This window comes from Sander lucioperca, chromosome 13 (assembly GCF_008315115.2).
Source record: "Sander lucioperca isolate FBNREF2018 chromosome 13, SLUC_FBN_1.2, whole genome shotgun sequence".
Taxonomy (NCBI): domain Eukaryota; kingdom Metazoa; phylum Chordata; class Actinopteri; order Perciformes; family Percidae; genus Sander; species Sander lucioperca.
Window position 1 is genome coordinate 18,827,987 of NC_050185.1, and position 20,723 is coordinate 18,848,709.

General features: G+C 41.2%; 1 protein-coding gene across 10 annotated transcripts; it reads right to left on the reverse strand.

The window, feature by feature from the left end:
* Positions 1-1,542: 1,542 nt before the first annotated feature.
* On the reverse strand, positions 1,543-15,909 carry LOC116037007 (proto-oncogene DBL). 10 transcript variants are annotated; one of them, XM_036008965.1, is made up of 26 exons: positions 15,661-15,909; positions 13,683-13,817; positions 13,321-13,437; positions 12,964-13,113; positions 12,703-12,827; positions 12,366-12,480; positions 12,094-12,213; positions 11,092-11,283; positions 10,441-10,632; positions 10,180-10,360; positions 9,769-9,857; positions 9,040-9,140; positions 8,750-8,816; positions 8,513-8,628; positions 8,291-8,360; positions 8,098-8,190; positions 7,781-7,873; positions 7,100-7,225; positions 6,469-6,684; positions 6,138-6,230; positions 5,861-5,939; positions 5,586-5,604; positions 3,434-3,504; positions 2,669-2,784; positions 2,025-2,137; positions 1,543-1,916 (listed from the first exon to the last, which is right to left on the reverse strand). In XM_036008965.1, the coding sequence occupies exons 1-26, from the start codon at positions 15,709-15,711 to the stop codon at positions 1,835-1,837; spliced, it is 2,922 nt and encodes a 973-aa protein (XP_035864858.1). In that variant the 5' UTR covers positions 15,712-15,909; the 3' UTR covers positions 1,543-1,834. The 10 variants fall into 10 exon arrangements, 6 of the variants coding, with proteins under 6 accessions (XP_035864858.1, XP_035864856.1, XP_035864854.1 ...); XM_036008963.1 differs by having other exon boundaries at positions 3,434-3,531; XM_036008961.1 differs by having other exon boundaries at positions 3,434-3,606.
* Between the last annotated feature and the right edge of the window lie 4,814 nt (positions 15,910-20,723).

Here is a 20,723-nt window from a genome sequence, read left to right on the forward strand (position 1 = left end):
AAGTTTAAGTTAAGTTAAAATGGTCTCCTGTGAATGTTTTTCTCATTAGATCAGCTCTCTAAATTAAAAATCAACATGTAATTTAGTAATTCACAATGTAACTCTAATAGTTCACCTGGCAATTATAATTCTACACTATTTACAGTTACTACCTACTGTAGCACTGAGCATAGTTCCCCTGTTGGTGTAGAATAGCAGTAAAGACAGAAATAAAGCAATAGGCATGTGCAGTGATTTGTCCTTGCAGAGCAGCGAACAATAAAGCTTGTGTCATCTCAGTGGTAATAACAGCTGCAGCTGAGGAGGAGGAGATTAATTTGATGGAAGAGTTGCAGAATTATCACCAATCAAAAAATCCACAAATTTCAAAGGAAAAATGTTGACAAAAATAACACCATTATTATAACACCACATTATCACTGTCAATAGCAGCAAAAGTAAAGAATAAATTGGCAAATTAATTCACTTTTTAAATATCTACAATTTATTTATCAAAGCTGCCTGACAACCACTGAATTACAACAACCAGCTACACTGAAAGCCAATGTAGACATCGTGTAGTGGTACACTTCCGTTTATCCTGCCTAAGTACTGCAGTACTTTCCACAGACCCAGATATTTCAACTTGAAAGAGTGGTGCATCAATAGACCTTTTTTCACAGGAAACATTTTTCACTTGTCATAGCAGGAGAAGAACAGGTGGAACGAATAACCTTAACAAAGGCTCTGCTCCACTGAAATCTCCAACTGAGTAATTTTGATATAACTGGCTCAATGGATGTACAATGCTGGGATAAAGCCTGTCTCTCCCCTTTCCGCGATCTATTTAGCAATGGCACAGTTGTTGCATCTGGGGCTTAGTGCTGCCCAGGACGGTTGTGATTGGTTTAAAGAAATACAAACAAGCCAGAGAGTTTTTTTTACCCTATCGCAGAATTGATAAGCGGTGTAAGTAGACTATACTCCAGCATTGACATATGGCTGTGGAGGGGTCTGGAAATGCGAGACAAAATTGGTCACATTACTTATCTTATTAATTACACCTGTACGTTTCCTGCTATATGTTGAAAAATATCTATAGAGGGTATGCAATGAGATTTTCACATATACATCCATAACCAACACCACTGAGTGGCAAAACAAACCCACTATGGCTGCTATGAATGGCGAGACCTTGACTGAATATTGCTGCATAGTCTGATCTTGCCTTGTTTTTTTTTTCTTGTTCTTCATGTGAACGCACCAAGCAGATGCTGAATGTTTGCTTTTGCCACTGAGAGGTGGAGTAACCATGTTGATTTTGGCATACGGTAACATCACATGCAAACCCTCTAGTGACGTAGCTGGCTGCTGTACGAAAGAAAGAGGGTTTAAATGTATTGCAAACAATGACACCACAAGGTATAGCTATTTTACAGTGTTATACAAAAAGAAGCCACAATAATTAGCTGCGCTGTTTGGCACATGAACAGTAATGATATGTTAGTAGGCATATGCATGATTTCTGTCATATTTCATAAGAAAATAGAAATGATAAAACTTGAAGACAAAAAAGTTCAACGTCTTCAGTTACAACCCCAAGTCTAAATAATCTACTGAATTACTGCTGGAATAGATAAATAAATAAAAAGATCCCACATATGTGCTTTGTATTGCTACAGTCTGAGGTCCATTCTGTAGTTTACAGCCTTCTGAGGTCAAAGTGTCACAGTAGTTAAATATGCAGTTGATGTGCTTCAATCTGTTGATCTGCTGAACGTCTTTGCAGTCAGATGCCCCCTTTTGGTCAGGAAGTTGATGAAGTATTTCTTCTATCCTCTGTTCTGATTGGCTCTTAGCATGTTTCTCCCAGAATCCTATGCAGGTCCTCAGATAGAACACGCCCTTCTTCCCCACGACTTATATTCTTTACCATCCTGTGATTACACACGTAAACACAACACAGACAACATCTCCAAGTTTGTTTGCATCTCAATTTAAATTTGTGCGTAATCAACATTTCTGAAACAAGTAGCCTATTTTACCACATTCCCGACAATTCTTCATGCAGCAGCTGGATGACGTCCCCGCAGTTAAAAATGATGTCATCCATGCTGGCCATGCTGCTCTCTACCATGACCCTGTACCTGCCCGCCACCTGGAACAGAAGAAAGACAAGTAAAATGCAGGAGAACGGTGCATTTTGATACTTTTCCACATGCACAACAGTCCTAAATCAATCAATCTATCTATCTATCTATCTATCTATCTATCGATAATATATAGATATGGATAATATATATATATATATATGGATAATATATAGATAGACAGATACATAGACCGAGTACAGTTTCTTTTTTACCAATTTAGGATTTAGACTTATATGCCTTATCCCAAAGTATTTTGGTCTGCGTTTGCCCACCAAGGTGTCGGTCATCAGTGTACGGTTGGCAATGCGAAGGGACTCTGGGCCCGGTCCCACCACCCAGTTGAGGGAGGCCATACATCGGGAGTCAAGTCGAACTCACCGGGGTTTAGGCAAGACCTGTATCCTTGGTTTTCGGCAACCGATGGCACTTGGCACTACTGGTATAGCTGCAAGGCTTAGTGTTCATAAATGCCCCTAGACATAACAACAAATCATTTCTTCAATACTACCTGTGCCATGACCGTAATAAACTCTCACCAGGGGGGCGGGCTGATCCTCCTCGTCTGAGTCCGATAGGTTGGAGAGGTCTGTAGCTGCACCCCAGTCCTCCAGGCCCTCACAGATCGCCACTGAGTGTGCAGGAACAGGCCAAGCTGCAGGTGACAAGACAACTAATAACGGTAGCACTACACTTTTTAATCACTAATATTCCATGATCTTTGACTCCACTTTCAAAAATAACACACAAACACAGGGTGATCATGAAACTACAAAATTCTTCTTCTGTGTATTCCAAACAAACCTTCTGCTGCAGGAAATGTGAATATATGTGTTGTGACTTTAAAGCACTCCCATTGAGACCATTATTAAGGGTCAGGTCATTGGACAGGTTCAAAAACCAGCTAACATGCAATGCTAACACTATCACAATTTGTAAAAAAATTAAAAAATAAATAAAAAAGCTCAGCAATGAGCTGCTTTGGGATGTGTGGAAAACTCATGACACTTCTACAACTCCATGGTAGAGTCGGTCATTACTTTTTCTATTGCATACCATCAAAGGGTTAAATGCCCTTGATTCTGTGTTGAAGGTTTTATAGCATTTTATTATGTTTTACGTATCTAATATTTAACTTGTGTGTTCTATGTTTCCGCAGGCTACAAGGCAAATTTCCCCTCGAGAACAATGTCGAGTTTAAAGTAAAGTTGGAGTTGAAAGTTGAGAGAAACCACTTAAGAAAGGCTGACCATATGAAGTAATTGTGTGTTCGACTTTTTGTGTAATCTGCCATAGCAACTTACTGCGTTGAGGTGAGTTAACCACGGGTTCCGAGTGGGCGGGGCTAGTGTGTATTGACTCCTCCCATCGTAGCCTGTGGGAGTGGTTTGTTGCAGAGGAGCTGTGAGGAACAGGGAGACACGCTGAGCAGCCTCCCACCGATGCTCCGCCCCACGACACACACATCTCTGATGCACTAAACCGCATCCCCATGGGAACAAGACACGACCACAACAAACAAAAACGAACGAACAACAACCACGGTGTCACAAAACAAGCTCATCCACATTCTGTAAATTAAAACAGCATTCCGTTAAGTTCACAATCACATATATTTCAGCGTCTGATTTCGATGTTTGAATTTATAACACAAATATCAATTATATCAGAGAGCGCTGCTATATATGGAAATATTACTTCACATAGTATTCTGCACACATACAAGGCCTTGATTAAACAGCATTTGCAAATAATCCACAGTGTGGTGATGGTTGTTCCATATAGTCAAACATATGGAAATAAAATTAAGACAATCACAGACAAATGTTTGAAAGTCACTTTGTCTGAATACGTTAAAGCCTACCTATCTCCTAAATAAAGTAAAAACATGTTAATTATTTACAAATGCTATGTGACCTACACATACCATGTACACAAATCATTCAAAAAGTGACAAACATTCATAGTCATCCTCCATCTTTTTCCACAAATCTCTGAATATGATTATCCCATGCTCAGATATTTTGACAACTGAACTGTGAGCCTTTGTGAGTGTATCCACTAAACGGGCAAGGCTGTCATTATTTTATATTATCAACAAACCCCATGAAAAGACCAAAACCAACAATGGGTAAGTCTGTCTCTCAGTACCTTCTAAATTCCCTAGACCTAGGTCCATTAGTCACAACTGAAGATGTGAATCTTTAAAAATGAGTCACAAATATACAGTTTGATTTTTTTTAAAAGGCTCTTTAATTTCTTAAAACAGCTGGGCACTGTAGTTTTTCCAAACATTTCTGAAAAACAGGAGGAAATACCGCATTTTTCGGGGACTATTTTCAGCCCCAGATTAATACACATTTGGTGCGCTAGTATTTACGGCAGCAGGATGGTGTATGTAGGGTTGACTAAATATAAGACAGTGCTCTTATCTTTGGTGATTAAGGAACATGTCATCCATAGCAACAGTGTGGCTCATTGGTATGTTTTTAATTGGTTTTAGACAATAAAGGAGGTATATGGCACAGGAGAAGAACCTATATCAGGCTTTGGATACATAAACAATAATTATTAGTAGGATCACTTGATTGTTGGTGTTCATGGAATTTGTTGAAAAAGAAATATATACAGTAAATATTTTAAGTTCTAAAATTGCACCATGGTCTTTAAATATTTGACACCCCAAATAAATGTGTGCCAATGTTAATAATTTTCCTGCATAATAAGCCAATTACAAGTTGTTTATTGTTAATTTATTTTCCACACTATCCTAGAGAACCAGTGCTTCCAATGACTAACAAACATCAGCGCAACAACTGTAAGATCTTGGCAAACTAATAGTGTTTTAACAATTTTCACTGACTTATAATTTGGTAGTTGTCTCTTAAGAAACACCTAACACCTTTACTCACCCTGTGGTATTTAAATGCTTGCTTAACCCCAGGATCATTAACATAACTTCTAAAGAATTTGGTCTTTGCATTACAGTAGATGCAGGGCTTAGTGCTCTCCATGGTGCTGAAATTCAGCAGCTTGGAGATTCAGCACTACAGACAGTGTTAAAGCCACCTGCAGGACTTGTCAACGTAGTCATGAATACCAGTTCTGAAGGGTAGTGACAAAGATGCTAATACAATCACATATACACACACTGCACACATACAAACTCATTCAATAACTTTAAAATCCTGTGTACTTAAACATGATGCTTTGTTTTGAGAAAGAAAAACAAAGTTAGGGTGGCATGTGGGTGAAACTGAGGGGTTATTTGATTATCATTTCAGAAATTGAATATCCATCATTAACACTTTAGGTGAGGTACATATCTTCCTTAATGCAAGTTTTAAATCAATTTCTGAATTGATTAAAAGTGAGTTGACCCATTCCCACCACCACACATCAGGAGGTCATACACTGATACAGAGGACGATAGGGAGGTCATGCAGAAAGAGTCACCTGTCAGAAGGAGGGTTGTCTGAAAGAGGAGTCTCATCTGAGAAAAGGAGAGGGGACATAAGACACAGATATAATACATATAGGGAAATTGAATCATCCAAACAACAAACTGGATTCTACCCTAAAACCTTCATGAGAAAATGGAGTCTGAATCTGATATGTCTATGGGATGTTCTTGGGAGGAATCTATGTCAAACTAAATTAAATCAGGCATTTCAAAAAATGATGTACACATACAGTAGAGGCAGCGAATGAATTATAGCAGTGATAGAAACCTTGGCGCATTTTCTGCTGGTTGGTGAGAATTTTTCGAATCTCTGTCAGCCAGGCAACTTTGACCTCCAGTGTGGGAGCCTAGACACACGCATGCACGCACGCACGCAAGCAAACACAAACACACACACACACACACACAAAGCATACAAAGCACACAAAGCACACAAAGTACAGATACCATAACACAATAGAGGTTTGAGTTAATAAGCTAAAGGTACAGACACTGAAACACACAAAACAGAGATAGAAAATAGCAAAAAGCAAAAGATCAAATACCTGAACTATGTACACTACTTCTCTGCCACTGTACCAGATTTCAAATTTTTTCACATCTCCTTTCACATTTTCTGTGATTCCCACTGCACTCATCTACAGAAAGAGAGGAAAATCATTACATTTCAGTATCACTCATCATTACTGTTATTTTCATTATAAACTGCAACCAAGGATTACACCATGTGCACCAATAGTATGCAATACAATTCAACAAAAATAACACAATATGATAAGCTTCATAAAGGGAGGATTTATTGTAGGGCTGTTGAATTGGATTGCATTGGCTGTAGCTCGGTGTACCTAATAAAGTGAGTGTATTATATATTGTTACTCTGAGACAGGATTTGAAGCTGTAGAAGGGCGTCCTGTCGTAAGTGTCATCGTCTCTGCGTTTGCAGAAGAGCAGGGCGAGGTCATAGAGGAAGAGGTGTCTCTGCATGGGTTTGAACCTGGCCAGCTCCTTCATGCGCACCGCTGCCCTCTTATGGCTGATCCACACGCTGAAGCCTCCCTGCATCACCACTCGGCCCAGCTGACTGAGGTCACCCTGGGACAGACAGGTGGAAAGAAAATACATAACATAGATGAACAGCAACAACAAGTAAGAAATCAATGCTATCACTTTATAGCAATGTTTAAGATACTCAATGTAGTTCCACACAAAACACATTACATACACTTAACATGAATATAAAAACTATTTTCTACTAACTACTATTAGCAATGTAATTCAACACTATATTTCAGTCTCTCAGAGATTGCACAGAGTTGTAGTAGTGATTTGCTTTATTTTGTAGAGCACTTTGTGACTTTTTATCTCATATTAATCACATCAAGAAAAAACAGTGCTGAAGACAGGATAATTGGACCATTTCAGATTAAAACAATAATGTGTCATAAATCTGGCATCCACTGACAGTATTGTTAACTCTGTCTTATCTATTGATTTTGCTGGTTGGTACCTGATATCCAGTGATGGCTATCTGATGCATGGAGTCGTTGACAGACTTCAGCAGCTCCAGCATGGAGTTGAGAGCCTCCTGGAGTTCATATCGGTATCGCTCCTCTGTACAGTGCTTCAACAGCTCCTGAACAGGGCCAGAGACACAGGTTGGCAGGTCAGTGTTTTCCATTCTATCTAATCTAGTTTGCCTGTATCAACGTCTATGTATACAAATCAGTTTTGTCTGGATAAATAGCGTCTATGCTGTCAATTTGTCTCTGTGCCTGCTTGGCTCTCTGTGCCATCATCCCTTTGTCCATTCATCAATCTGAATGGAATATTTATTTATTTTCTAAAATAAAACCTATTAAAGTGCATACTGACCTGACCAGGTCAGCTGGTCAGCCCATCAATTTAATCCAGAGTGAAATATCTCAACAACTATTGGATGGATTGCCATGACATTAATGTCTCTGTTTTGTCTCATCATGATAAAAACAGCTTCTCAAGAGTCACTCAATGCCTGCTATCATTATGCAAAAAAAAAAAAAGTCAGAATTTTCTGAAATGATGGACACGTAATCTCAAAACAGTTTGCCTTTATGATAGCGCCTAAAAACGAAATCTTTTAAACATCATGTCTTGGTGTGAGCTGCATTTCAACGGAACTCTATCAATGACTGACTCAGATGAACAGAACCTTGAGTAGCAGCTGGTACTTGGTGAGGCGTTGGACTGGTTTCAGGAGGTAAGAGTTCAGACCCAGCTTGTGGTCCAGCTTATTCTGGCACTCCTGCAGACAGAGATATTCATTTTAGACAGATTTTGCTTTAATGCACAAAGCATAACTGGAAAACAGGATTCTGTTCTGAAAATAAGAAAAACAACAGATTTACAATTAAACATCTCATTGTTATGTCTGCTATCAACACTAATCCAAACGATTTTCATACCATCAATATGAGACAATGAGTGGATCATGTAATCATGAATCATAAAGATTTAGTGTGTACGTACCTGAAAGAAGGGTGAATCAGAGCACTGTCTCCATAGCAACTCAGAGTGAGGCTTGTTTTGGCAGTAACGCTCATACACCTGGAACTTCTTCTTCTACACACACACACACACACACACACACACACACGCACACACACTTAGATATCATATCACTTCACATTAAGTTCCCATGTTTATCTTCATTTTTTCTCACCCGTTGCAGGAAGCAAGCCCCCACCCTCTCTGGTGTCTCCAGGCAACCCTGCAGATCCTGGAGGAAGATCCTAAATGGGAAGGAAAATAAAAGGAAATTGGATTTGCATGAAAAGAGGGGGAGACAAGGACAACTCTGTGACAGCTTGTGTGTGTGTGTGTGTGTGTGTGTGTGTGTGTGTGTGTGTGTGTGTGTGTGTGTGTGTATGTGTGTGTATCTTGCCTGCTGTGGAACTGGTAAATCTCTGGCATGTTGCCAAACAGAACATCCTTCTGGCTGCGTAGAGCTGAAGGAAGAAGATTAGACATGGATGGGTCCTCCATTTCTGCCCTGTAGCCCTGAGAGGAGAGGAGAGGAGAGGAGAGGAGAGGAGAGGAGAGGAGAGGAGAGGAGAGGAGAACTTGATCGGAGAAAACAGGAAATACATAATGCCATAAATATATTCTAAAATAAACTCACCAAAAGGACAGAGAGCAGCTCGTCCACATAGATCCTCTCTGTAGCTATTAGTTCCTTCATTATATGGCTAGAAGGAGAGAGAATGAGACAAATACACAAAACCTGAATGCAAAGCTCAAGAAAAGACATAAAGCCACTGTGCACACTGACCACAAAAAAGTAGAAAGACTCCTATGTGGGACACAAACAAACAGCTGCAGATTATGCAATACACAAACAGAGCAAGGTAGAGTCACAGGTCAAGCTTTAGCTGATTTAGGATCATGTGGGCTAGAAGAAAAATTGCATACCGTGTGACCTGCTCTGGATTGTCTTCTGCCTCTGAATCTGTTTCAGTGGTGGATCCATACAGAGAGCTGCAGTTGCCTTGGAAATCATGCATTACCTCAATCTGACAAAACACACATGAAACAAGTACCTCAGCTTGGAGCCTTGGACACATTTGTAAGACAGGTTCTGGGATGTTTTAATCAGTAACATTATGCTGCTAACATTTGCTAATTAACACTAAACACAAATGGAAGTACCATTAGTTTTGCAGGTATTTGGTCATAAACCAATGTACCACATTATTGGACAAATTGCATTTTTTTTTAAAGATAATTTTTTGGGACTTTTCCCTTTATTAGATAGTGATAGTGGATAGACAGGAAAGGGGGAGAGAGATGGGGGATGACACGCAGCAAAGGACAGCAGGTCGGATTCGAACCCGCGCTGCTGCAAAGGACTCAGCTTACATGCGGCGCACGTTCTTACTGGGTGAGCTAGAGGCCGCCCCAACAAATTGAGATTTTTACCTGATGATGGTGCTAGATGACAAGGATTCGCTAAAGTTATTGCTATTCATCTTGAGGGGGATATGAATGTGTGTACCAAATTTCAAGACAATCCATTCAGTAGTTGTTGAGACATTTCACTGTAAACCACAATATAAATCTCATGGTAGCGCTACAGGAAAAGTCAAAGGATCACAGAAATCCTTAGGATTTATCTAACCAGTTGGCTAAAAATGCACGCACCTTGCGTTGGCTGTTGTTTCTCCTTGCGGCTCTTTTGCCAGGTAGCAGGTCAAAGGAGAACTTGGAATTTAGGACGTTAAAGTCTACACCTGTGGAGAGAATCACACACGCACAAATACAACTGGTGATGACAGAGCACAAGGGAAATGCTGAAAAAAGACTGCACATGAGATATAACGGAGAGAACAAAACATGCTAAATGTCAAATGCCACAAGAAGGGGAATACAGGCGAGAGAAGAAGTAAGAGTGGGGCTTGTAAGGAGTGAAGTTGACATAACTGTATCATAATAACATCCTAGTCAACAACAGAACGTGGGCCGAATCTAAACCATGAAAACAAATCCAAACTTTAGAAATAAGTGTAGTAACAGCTATGGAATGAGATAAGGGGCCATTGGAGGGGGTCGTACCATGTTTGGGGGAGAAGAGGGGTGACTTGCAGCGCTGCGAGGTGTGGTCGGGTTCAGGCCTTGGGGCCACCAGCTGAATCGGTCTGACTTGTACATCCGCCAACTTTTTCAGACACTGCTCTCTGTTTCTAATCATGGACAGCATCGAGTTCAGCTTCTCTGTAACAATGGAAATTTGGGACTACAAAGAAAGAAACAAAGTGTAAGTGGAGGTGAGTTGCGGATCATCTTGTGTGGTTGTGTTCAGTAGCGGTGGGTTACCTGCAGCTGTGGGGTGAGTATGGCTTCCAACTCAAGGCTCAGAATGTCCTGGCTGTTTTTCAGCGCGGATGGCGCCCTCTCCTGGTGGAAGCTCAGGTACTGCAGTGCCTCCTGCGCTCCCTCTCTGGTTTGGAACTTGTCCACCATCTGACTTGCCAGAAGATAGGCGCCCTCGTCACACCACCGAAGGGCCTGCACACACACACACACACACACACACACACACACAAGCATAGGACACAACACAAGGAAAAACATGTTTTAAAGCACATTATATATATTTTTACTGTGATCAAAACAAAGAACAAAGAAACAATCACATTTGTCCTTTTCTGCCCCCCCTTCTGTCATACAACAAAACATTAGCTTTCATTAAGGAGCACTAATCTGAGACGGAGGACAGAAGGATGAAAATGTAGTGGCATTGCACACCTGCATTTGTGAGAATTAATTTCACAATACAGCTTACAATACTTGTGGTTTGTGCTGAAACTTATACATTGGAGGGAACAGAGCCTTCACAGTCAAAAAAGGGCCAGTGAAACAAAAATACTTATTATTATTCTTTTAATTATTTTTTTTTTTTGCTGCAATAATACTAAGTTTGCATGTGTACATCATTGAGTTTGTGTGTCGTGTCAGCATTTTTACCCCTTCGAGGCGGAGCAGCAGGTCTCGTGCTCGGCTAAGGGAGGCCCGCTTGGTGCGTATGGCAGTGGTGATGATGTCACAGCGATGTCGCAGCTCATTGCAACGTTGGATGATGAGCGCCAGGGCGTAATGGTGGTTGGTGGCCATCTGGTGGCCATGCAGGATAACCACCTGGGCACGAGCCATCTCCTCCTGATCCACAAAACACACATTAAGGTTTAAACTGATTTCCACTTGGGTTCATGTTCCCACACACCCAAAAGTTGTTCCTGATGCAAGAAGACAATTATAGTTTACAGAAGACAGACATATTTGTTTCTCATAATGAGCCCTAAGTACTGTGTGCCATTGGACCTAATAAGGAACCAGCTAAATACCTGTATAACATGAAAGCTGTAAGGGGAGCTGTTCTTCCACTGCAAACAGACCTACAGCTTCTAGAGTTTACTAGCAATGACAGAAGGGGGAATAAGGAACATGCCTAGGTAACACAAAAAACTAAAAGTGCTTTTCCTCAGTGACAAGTGCAGTTACAAAACAAAGGAAGGTACAAGAACCATCAGACTCAAAACATTATGTCATTAAAGATGCAGTAGGTAAGACTTATAAAACTAACTTTCTGTCATATTTGCTGAAACTGACCCTATGTTCCAGTAGAACTATATGAAGCTGGTAATTTAAACCACCGCCTGTAGTGCGATTTGCAAAAATCCACAGCTCCCTGTTCAGATGCACCAATGAGGGCCGGGGGGGGGTGTCTAAGTGCGTGTCAATCACTGCTCATGCACATGCATTCATTCTCCCTTGTGGGGGTGGGGCTTAGGAGACCGTTTGGGCTTTAGCAGAAAGGGGGGGAGGGACTGAGAAGTTGTCAATGTTTGTCAAATTTTTTTCCTGGATCTTCACAATCCTACCTACAGCACCTTTAAATGCATTTCATTCTGCCCTGTCACTTCCTTCAAACCACATCTCAAACTGTTGTTGTGTGACTTTGTTTGTGACCTGAGCGTGTGTGTCCAGCTTCGCCAGGTCTGTCAATAGCTGTTCTGTCTGCACCACCGTGGTTCCCACAGAGGCAATGCCCATCTCCTGGTTAGTGATCCTCTCCAGTACCTCCTCCATCTACACTCACTCGCGCGCGCGCACACACACACACACACACACACACACACACACACACACACACACACACACACACACACACACACACAGTTAATCGTCACAGCAGTGCAACATAGGCTCAGGGTGAAAAAAACAGACCCCGATCATCACACCTGCTGGAAACTCATTTCATAATGCAGCAGCTGGAGGTACTGCTGCATCTTCAGGTGGTGTTTCTCAAAGAAGCCATCAAACGCCTCCTCCATGTCTCTGAGCTGAGTCAGGAGCCTAAAACACACATGACAAACAGACACAGTTTCACAAAAGCTGCCTGGTAATATACAGGTTTAATACAGTAAGATGTTAGTGTCAAACTGAGAATATGTCTTCTAAATCCTCTCATCTATTAATCCTTCTCTCAATACTAACAGTTTGTCTTGTGTCCAAGTAATTTCTCTTCAGAAGATGCCTGACCTCATGCTGTACTGCACTTACTCACTGATGCTATACCTGTGAACAGTGTCCATGTCTGATTTTAGGTCCCTCTCCTCCTCTACATCTCTCTTAGAGGCCTTGACAGTCTCCAGGTTCGACAGCAGCAGTCGTCCTTCTTTCAGCACGCTCCGGATATCGTCCTGAAACAACATGGCAAACAAAAACAAAAAGACAAATGAAAAAAACTGCAAAAGAACAGACAGAGACATCAAATACAAAAACTACCAGACACATAGAGAAGGAGTAAGAAAGACAAGCGAGAAGAGCCAGGTCAACCTTCATCTGTCGGTATCGGTGTGTGTGTGAGTGCAGCAGGAACTCGATGGCACTAGCTTCATCTGGAAGTTCGGTCTCAGATAGCTCTGATCCAAAGCCTTGCAGCAGCTGGGCGATCTCCTTCACTGTCACTGCAAAGGTCTCAATGGCCTGCAGACACATACAACATTTCTAATTCATGTGGGTTTGTTCAATTAAGTAGTTTTAGTGAAATTATCATTTCTTGTGTTTTATTTTTAGTTGCAAACACCATAAGGAAGTGTGCAGCTTGTGCAAACATAATCTAGCTGTAACTTCTTCATATTCAACAGCAGCATGCCAAGCTCTGGTGGATTGACTAGCATCAGAGGTGTATACCGTGCGGAGGACGATCCAGTCACTTTGGCAGTACTCCACTTTTGCAGTGAAGTCTGATGTCAGGTGGTTTTCGTCAATGTAGCGCAGCAGATCACCAACTGAACGCAGCATCACCACCTAAAAACACAGAGCCACAAGGCATCTAGCAGCCACCTGGCCAGTACTGTGTTTGACATTTTAACAATAGCATCACATCAGCAGATAGAAGAGAATGACATCAACTGTTTATCAAAATTAACAGGAGGATTGTATGTAGTATAGAGCAGAGACAGGATTGTGCTGCATCAGGTTAGTAAAATCCATTTTTATACATAAACATTTTCTCCCACCCCTCTTTTCTGCAGTTTATAACCCCCTCTCACCGGCATCTTTAACAGGAAGTCATCCTGGCTGAAGCGGAAGCCCAGGTCAGTGCTGGAAGACGGACTGGGGGCAGAGCTTAACAAGCCAGAGGGGTGGAGCACCAAGACCAAATGCAGATTTCCTGGAAATGAGGTCTGAAAGAGGAAGAAGTCTATTATGTCATTTGTTAATCTACCTGTGTTATACTGTATTATTATATACTTAGATGAATGTATGCTGAGGACTGAAAAAAGGGAACAAAGTAAAAGGGACATTATTTATGTCAGCCTATCAATGTGGCAAACTGACATTTGTGGATTTTTCCTCCACCACATCCCTGGGGGAGTACAGGATGAGAGGAGTCGGACAGTCAGTCAGAATTGTTGACAGCTCAATGTTGTTAGTCGTGCAGTCTAGCAAAGCTCAACACAGCATCAGCATCTCGCTTTGTCAATCTGGGAAGTCTGTCTCGGTCTCTAGCACTTCAGCAGGTCTCACAGTCAGCTCCTCGACTGACTCTGCTGTTTCCTCATTCTTCTTCGTGACAAACTGCCTTGCATGCCCTCACTGTTCTCTCTCTGTGCGAACATAGAGCTGTTCTGTTAACCCCAATTCCTTTTTCTCAGGATGTTACAGGGTCTGCGCAAGTTTGAAGTGGTCAACATCCATTTCTGATTAATTTTCTGTGTGGCTCTCTTATGGTTCCATTTTCTTATGATTTCTATCTGTTTTCCCCTGCAGCATATACTTTTTTCAAGAAATGCAGCAAATATTTGCTGAAATACACTGCTGTGTATGTTGCTTAACATTTTAATCTGTATTAAGCACAGTGGCATAAGGATTAAAGCCAGTGGTGTTGTTTTATTTCTTTCAGTTTGGCTATGTGACTGCCACAAGACTGATGACCACTGAGCAAAGCAGTAATCAAGTGATCTACCAATTGTAAGGACTAGTTCCTCACCTGCATGCCATCTTTTGCATTTATCCTTGTCTCCTCTCCTCCAAATACCTGCTATCCACCCACATTTTCACAACAGTGTTTTCTCAGATCCAAAAGGCCCAGGGAATTATTAACCATATGGAAGCTTTTACACTTTATATAAGCCTCTGTATGTGTTAAAATAGTGTTGCTTTTGGTACACTGCTTTTACATGATCTTCAACTGTAATGCATACAGCGTCAACAGGTAAAACAAAAAAAAAGGTTCAGAGAAGAGATTTCTTTCCACTCTCCTAAGGCAGGTGAGATATAGAATTAGATAGTTATCCTCTCGCACAAAACAGGCTATAGGTATTTTAGCACAGATGGGCTTTTTCTCTGACAGTGGCAATCATCAGACCCAGACGTTTAACCCGGAAAGGGCTGACCTTTTTACACTAGCCTTTTGTACAAAAGCAAGTAAATAGTCATCCAAGTGTCAATATAAACCTGGATGTGCACTCAAATAGCAGCCATGATGGATGTTATTGGATGATTGCAGACTTGTCAAAACATCTGCATTCCACAGCTGCATTTAGGTTTGTGGGCATCAAGTATTTCACACATGGTTATTTCCAAATCCGTTACATAAAGCTGCAGAACTTGAAAACACAGTTACAGACTGCAGTGCAAAGCAGATAGACTCTTCTGTACCTGCAGTTGCATCCCAAACACACACACACACACACACACATACACATACACACACACACACACACACACACACACACACACACACACACACACACACAAAACACGTTTGTCATTGGCCTGTCCTGGTTCCTACACAGACTCTTAACATTGAACTGCCATCTGAATCTGACCAGTCTCTTCTTCACCGAGAAGCATTTTACAGTAAATAGGCCTATCTAATGCAGTTTGCACTGTTCAGAGCACATCCCAACCTCTGTGTCGCAGTAGGCTACTCAACTGTCTTAAGGACAGCTCGTCTCTCTCTCTGCTGCAGTATTCTCGCCGCCCCGTTTGAAGCCTCCCACCTCCCCACCCGGCAGAGCTTACCGCGGCCCGGCGCAGACGGGGAAAGCCCCGGGGCGGGTTGGACTCGGCCATGGCTTTCAGCGCTTCCCTGTTCTACCCGGACCCGGGAAGTCTGCAGCGGGACGTGGTGTCGGGAGCGAGCAGCCGCAGCAGCGATGGCACGGTAACCTACACTGCAGTGTCCGCGCGGGAAGAGCGACGCGCTGAGTGCGCATCTCAGCACACGTAGTTCTGCTCTGGACCAGGATGGGGTGTGTTCAACCACTTGACGTCAAAGCCAAAATAAGTTTGCCGCTCCACAACTGCGCTGCACAAATGTTCCTTTCATTTGATTTGTATTATTATGAATATACTATAGGCCTATATTTAACAACCCTGCCTCACCCTGCTTTAAGATATGAAAATTAAGATGTCTTCACGTTTCTGGACTTGAAGATGACTTATATTTTTGTTTGCCTTTTTTGTTGCTAAATTAGGCTTACTTGAGAAACACTCCGTATGAAGCATTGGTACGACAGAGAGTGATTATTTTCCATTGGTTCCGCTGGATGGCGCTCGAAACTCAGGAGACTGTAAGCCACCTCTGGATCACCTTTTATTATATATATACAGTATATGACATTGATCTGTTAGGGGGCTTGGAGCAAAGATTTGCTGTTGGGCCCCCGTTGACAAGCCCTAACCCACCTCCCACTCTTTGTGCATTAAGTAGGGCTATAACCTGTCACCTCCACCTTCTCGTTAAATGCAGACACAGCAGACACACAGCTTCATTATTATGCTTATAGAGACCAGAACTCTGGAATAACTGCATGTAACCAGGTCGTCTGTGTGTAAACTGTGTAGCTTGATTAAAGCCCCTGAAAACTTTTTTTTTTTTAAATCCTGTGTAATGTTAAATAGACATTACTATTTATGCAATCACATTTAAGATCAAGTTTTTTTGTATTTACAGTCAAAACTATAATATGACAACTAAAATAATGAAATAATTGATGCAGTGCCCCTCTACAAGACAGGGCCACAAGATAAGTAAAAAATTAAGCACCCACCTTTATTGATATAAATTAGTAACTTTTCAAATAATGAATGTACCGAAAACAATTTGTTAAGGAATGAATCTGCTTTTTAGGTTATTTAAAATGAATGCATAAAAGTGCATAACTAAATAAAAATAGAATATAGATTTTGGTCCAGACTGAAATATGTATGTATAACAACTTTTACATATTCAGATAAAATATTGTACTGACATGTATGGTCCCCAGAGGAAAAGTCCTACTGACTTTGGTGATTGCCTGACTTTTCCTCTGGCACATTTAAATGTATGACTTTATACCTGCTAAACTAATGACATATCCATCAGCCTCAGCTGTACTTAGTGCTGATAAGTAAATTAGTATGCTAAAATGCTAAACTAAGATGGAGAACATGGTAAAAAGGTATACCTTCCAGCATCAGCATATTAGCATTGTCAATGTGAGAATGTTAGCATGCTGATGTTAGCATTTAGCTTAAAGCACTGCTTTGCCTAAGTATCAAATCATGTTATTGTTTTCCAAAGAGATGGCATTTTCTATTGAGAATGCTTTGTTTAAGTTAAGATTATTAAAACAAATCTTTTTCCACATGTAGGAACAAATATGACGCAGAAGCAGTGCACAAATGGCTTTTTAAGCAGGTGCAAGTAACTCAGTACAGTGGATTCAAATGGGCCCGCAAGTACAAATAACCTGTCTTGGTATATTAAACCTAGCGTGCTGGAGGGACCTGACAAAGAAAAAAAGACAATACAATACCACACGATACTCTGCATATCAACCTGGTGGCCTCTGTTCTGAGTGAACCCCAGTATTTACATGTGGGCTATTTTATTAAGAGTTTACAAATTAATTGGATTACATAGGCTACATAAAGTAGGCAGAGAGTCTCACTCTCTCTGACTCTGCCTGTTTTCAATGTTCAATTGGGTATTTAGATTGTCAGTTTCCCCATCATGTTATTATTGGTCATCACCCATCTTTGTCTCTGTCCCCCTTTTTCTCCCTTAATATCGGTTTCAGTCAAATCAAACAATAAAGTGGGTTTTACTAATGCATTTCAACTATTTTCATTTCATTCTGTATATATATATATTAGGGCTGTCAAAATAACGATTAATTAATCTGAGAAAAAAATAACGTGTTAAAAAAAATAACGCAGATTAATCCATTCCATATTGACGTTTGACCCGGAGCCGTTCTAGCCACCATTCTACTGTAAAATGAAGGAGGGAGACGAGAATGTGCTGCCTGGATCATTATCTGGAACATTTACTTGTAAAAAAAATTCTTCCTGCCAACCCTTTGCTACCGAAATCTGGTGCTACTGATATGTCTGCTCTTCTCTCTGGTGCTCTGAAGACGATAGGCAACACAAACACCGCTGCACGTGACGCTAGTTAACGCTATACTCGACAGCAGCTAACGTTAGCCTACCGCTAGCTAGTTAACACTATACTCGACAGCAGCTAACGTTAGCCTACCGCTAGCTAGTAGCTGGATTAAACACGGTTACAATGCTGACAGCTAACGCTGAACGGTGTAAAGTTTGACTGTGTTTTACTGTAGAGGACTGTGACTCAACAGCGGGATGTAACAATCTGCAGCTGCCGAGCTGCCGTCGGAAAAACAACACAGACGGTGCGTTCAATGAAACTGGTAAACTACAGCTTCGTGGTGCATTTGAAGTTATTGTAAATGTCCCTGGTGGTTGTTTTTGTCGTTCAACAGCAATTTACTAATGAAATAAGTTATTGTTATTGTTATACATTATTATTAAATCATTTAATTTTGACCATATGGCCTTAGCAATAAACAAGCCGTTCTTTAATGTCATCAACTGTTGTTTAGTACCCTTTGTTTTCTTTTCTTTTTTTACTTTCTTAAAAAGTATTGGTTCAGGCACCGTTAATTATGTATGCGATTAATTTCGATTAATTAATCACAGAGGCTGTAATTAATTAGATACATTTTTTTAATCGATTGACAGCCCTAATAAATATGTCTGCTCAAAGGTAAGGCTAACAGCTAACTAGTTACCGTGTTGTCTAGATCTACTAACTAGAGGCAAGAACAAAAATTGGACCAAAGTTATGATTACCATGGATATCATTGCCAGAATGTTAACCTACTCTCTAAGCTAAGTTTAACGAGCCCTTTAGCTTTAGCCAACATTAGTTAACATGTTAGCTAACGCTAGCTACATTGCTAGCTGCTGTTGTGTTGGGTCTTTGAGCTCCCCAACTTTATTTTTCGTCAGTTTACAACAAAGTCGAACATAGCGCCCCAACAAGCAACTTTAAATAATTTTGTTTTTATCTTTCATGTAGTATTTTATGAACGGAAAACGTACCCCTGAGTTCCCCAATCCCGCATTTGAGGTACAGGTCATGGGGTTTCTCAGATTTCGCTTGAGACCGGTAAGCATTAGCCTCGATAGTAGTCGTGTCTCCTTCATTGCGTATTTTTATATTTTGAATATATCCCTCCACTGCATACTGTAACCCCTTTTGCCTCGATCTGGAGGATATCGCGGAGGTATTGCTCCAAAAAAGGTCACTGACACGCACGGGTATACCTCTTCCCATCATGGCAATCTGTCACGCTGGTCGTGTTTGACCATTTGTTTGTCAGACGTAGCAACAGTAACTAAGGGGGGCGGGGCTCGGCGAAACGCTAATTACCGTTCTCTTAATACATCCATGCTAATTACACACTGTCACATTGTGTTGTGCATGTTGGTGATTAAATGGTTGAGAGCCAGAGAAGCCAGACTGTTCCCAGGAAACAAATTCCACTGCAGACAAAACAGGGATTAGTATGGAGACAATTTGTCCTGTTCTAATAAAACCTGAGCCTTCTATGTGTGTTTTGTTTTAACTTACCCTGATCATGAATAGGTGTAGTTAACTGTTATGCATGATGTTGCGAAGGCAAGAACGTTTATACAACTGCTTGAGGCTTTATTTTCCCATTACATCAGTTAAAATAAAGCAACCTGAGCAATGCATAAGCTTATACAACTCTCACATAACACTTGCACAGCGTCTATATGTGGATTTGAGCGTACAACATAAGCCATGGCCATTGGGCTACGACACAGTGACCCTTGCCTTGTGGGGGTCCTGGTGGCCTGGAGGTCGCTCTGCTGGCTGGATTTCAACTAAAACCTTTTGTCACATTAGCCCCCCTTTACTCATATTTTAATAATGAATACAACATTTTATGAAATAATGTTTTTTAAAATATTGCCTAGTGGTTACTGCTGGTATTTTGTTAAGAATCTGTCCTTTTACCATAAATGAGGCGACGCCTGCGAGCTAGTTCAGGCAGTCAACTCGAGCTGCACTGCTGTACACAAACGTGACATGCCTCACTCCCTGTATCATTTACCAAACTCACCCCCTCAATTTGGCGGTCTATTTAAGCTGCACAATTTCCCCATCTCTGCCTTGCCAATGCTGCTGCTGCCCTGCACCTGTATTGCTGCCTGCTTTCAGCCCCATCACCACCCCAGCATCCACCTGCAGGCTCCGGCCAGGGGAAAGCTACTTTATCATCACGCTCCAATATCTCATGTAAACCCAAACTGCGGGGAGTGATGAGGTCGGAGTCTGGCTGTCAAACACAATGTTCTGTTGTTATAATATGCATTTCATACGTGAGTTGTCTGACTGAACTGCATCCCAAACAAGGATTCAATCAGGGAACCTGCATTACCCCAAATATCAGTGTCTCAGTATGACACAGTATTAGAGAAATATTCAACTATCTGAACCATTATAATGTCACCAATCCCCTTAGACTGGCCCTTATGTGCCACATCTTTAAAATTGAACTAAATATTATGTATGTGCTTATGTCAGCACTTCACAAGATTTGGATTTAAAATTAAGTTAAAATTTGTTATAATGCACCTGTCGACGGATTGGTGAAGTTCAAAGGTCAAAAGAGATTTTTTTTCTGGTGAGTCTAATCTCTGGCACATTCCTGAGACACTGTTGAATAAGACAGCTTACTCTGACGTTGCTGCACCATCCATGC

What these genes read in the sequence shown, in the direction of transcription:
- LOC116037007 (XM_031280743.2), bottom strand. Translation starts at nt 15,711, where the DNA reads ATGGCCGAGTCCAACCCGCCCCGGGGCTTTCCCCGTCTGCGCCGGGCC. An exon ending in CCCGTCTGCGCCGGGCCGCG is followed by an intron (nt 13,818 to 15,660) that starts GTAAGCTCTGCC and finishes TTCCTCTTTCAG; the next exon opens with ACCTCATTTCCAGGAAATCT. An exon ending in AGGATCAGCCCGCCCCCCTG is followed by an intron (nt 2,138 to 2,668) that starts GTGAGAGTTTAT and finishes CTTCTGTTCCAG; the next exon opens with GTGGCGGGCAGGTACAGGGT.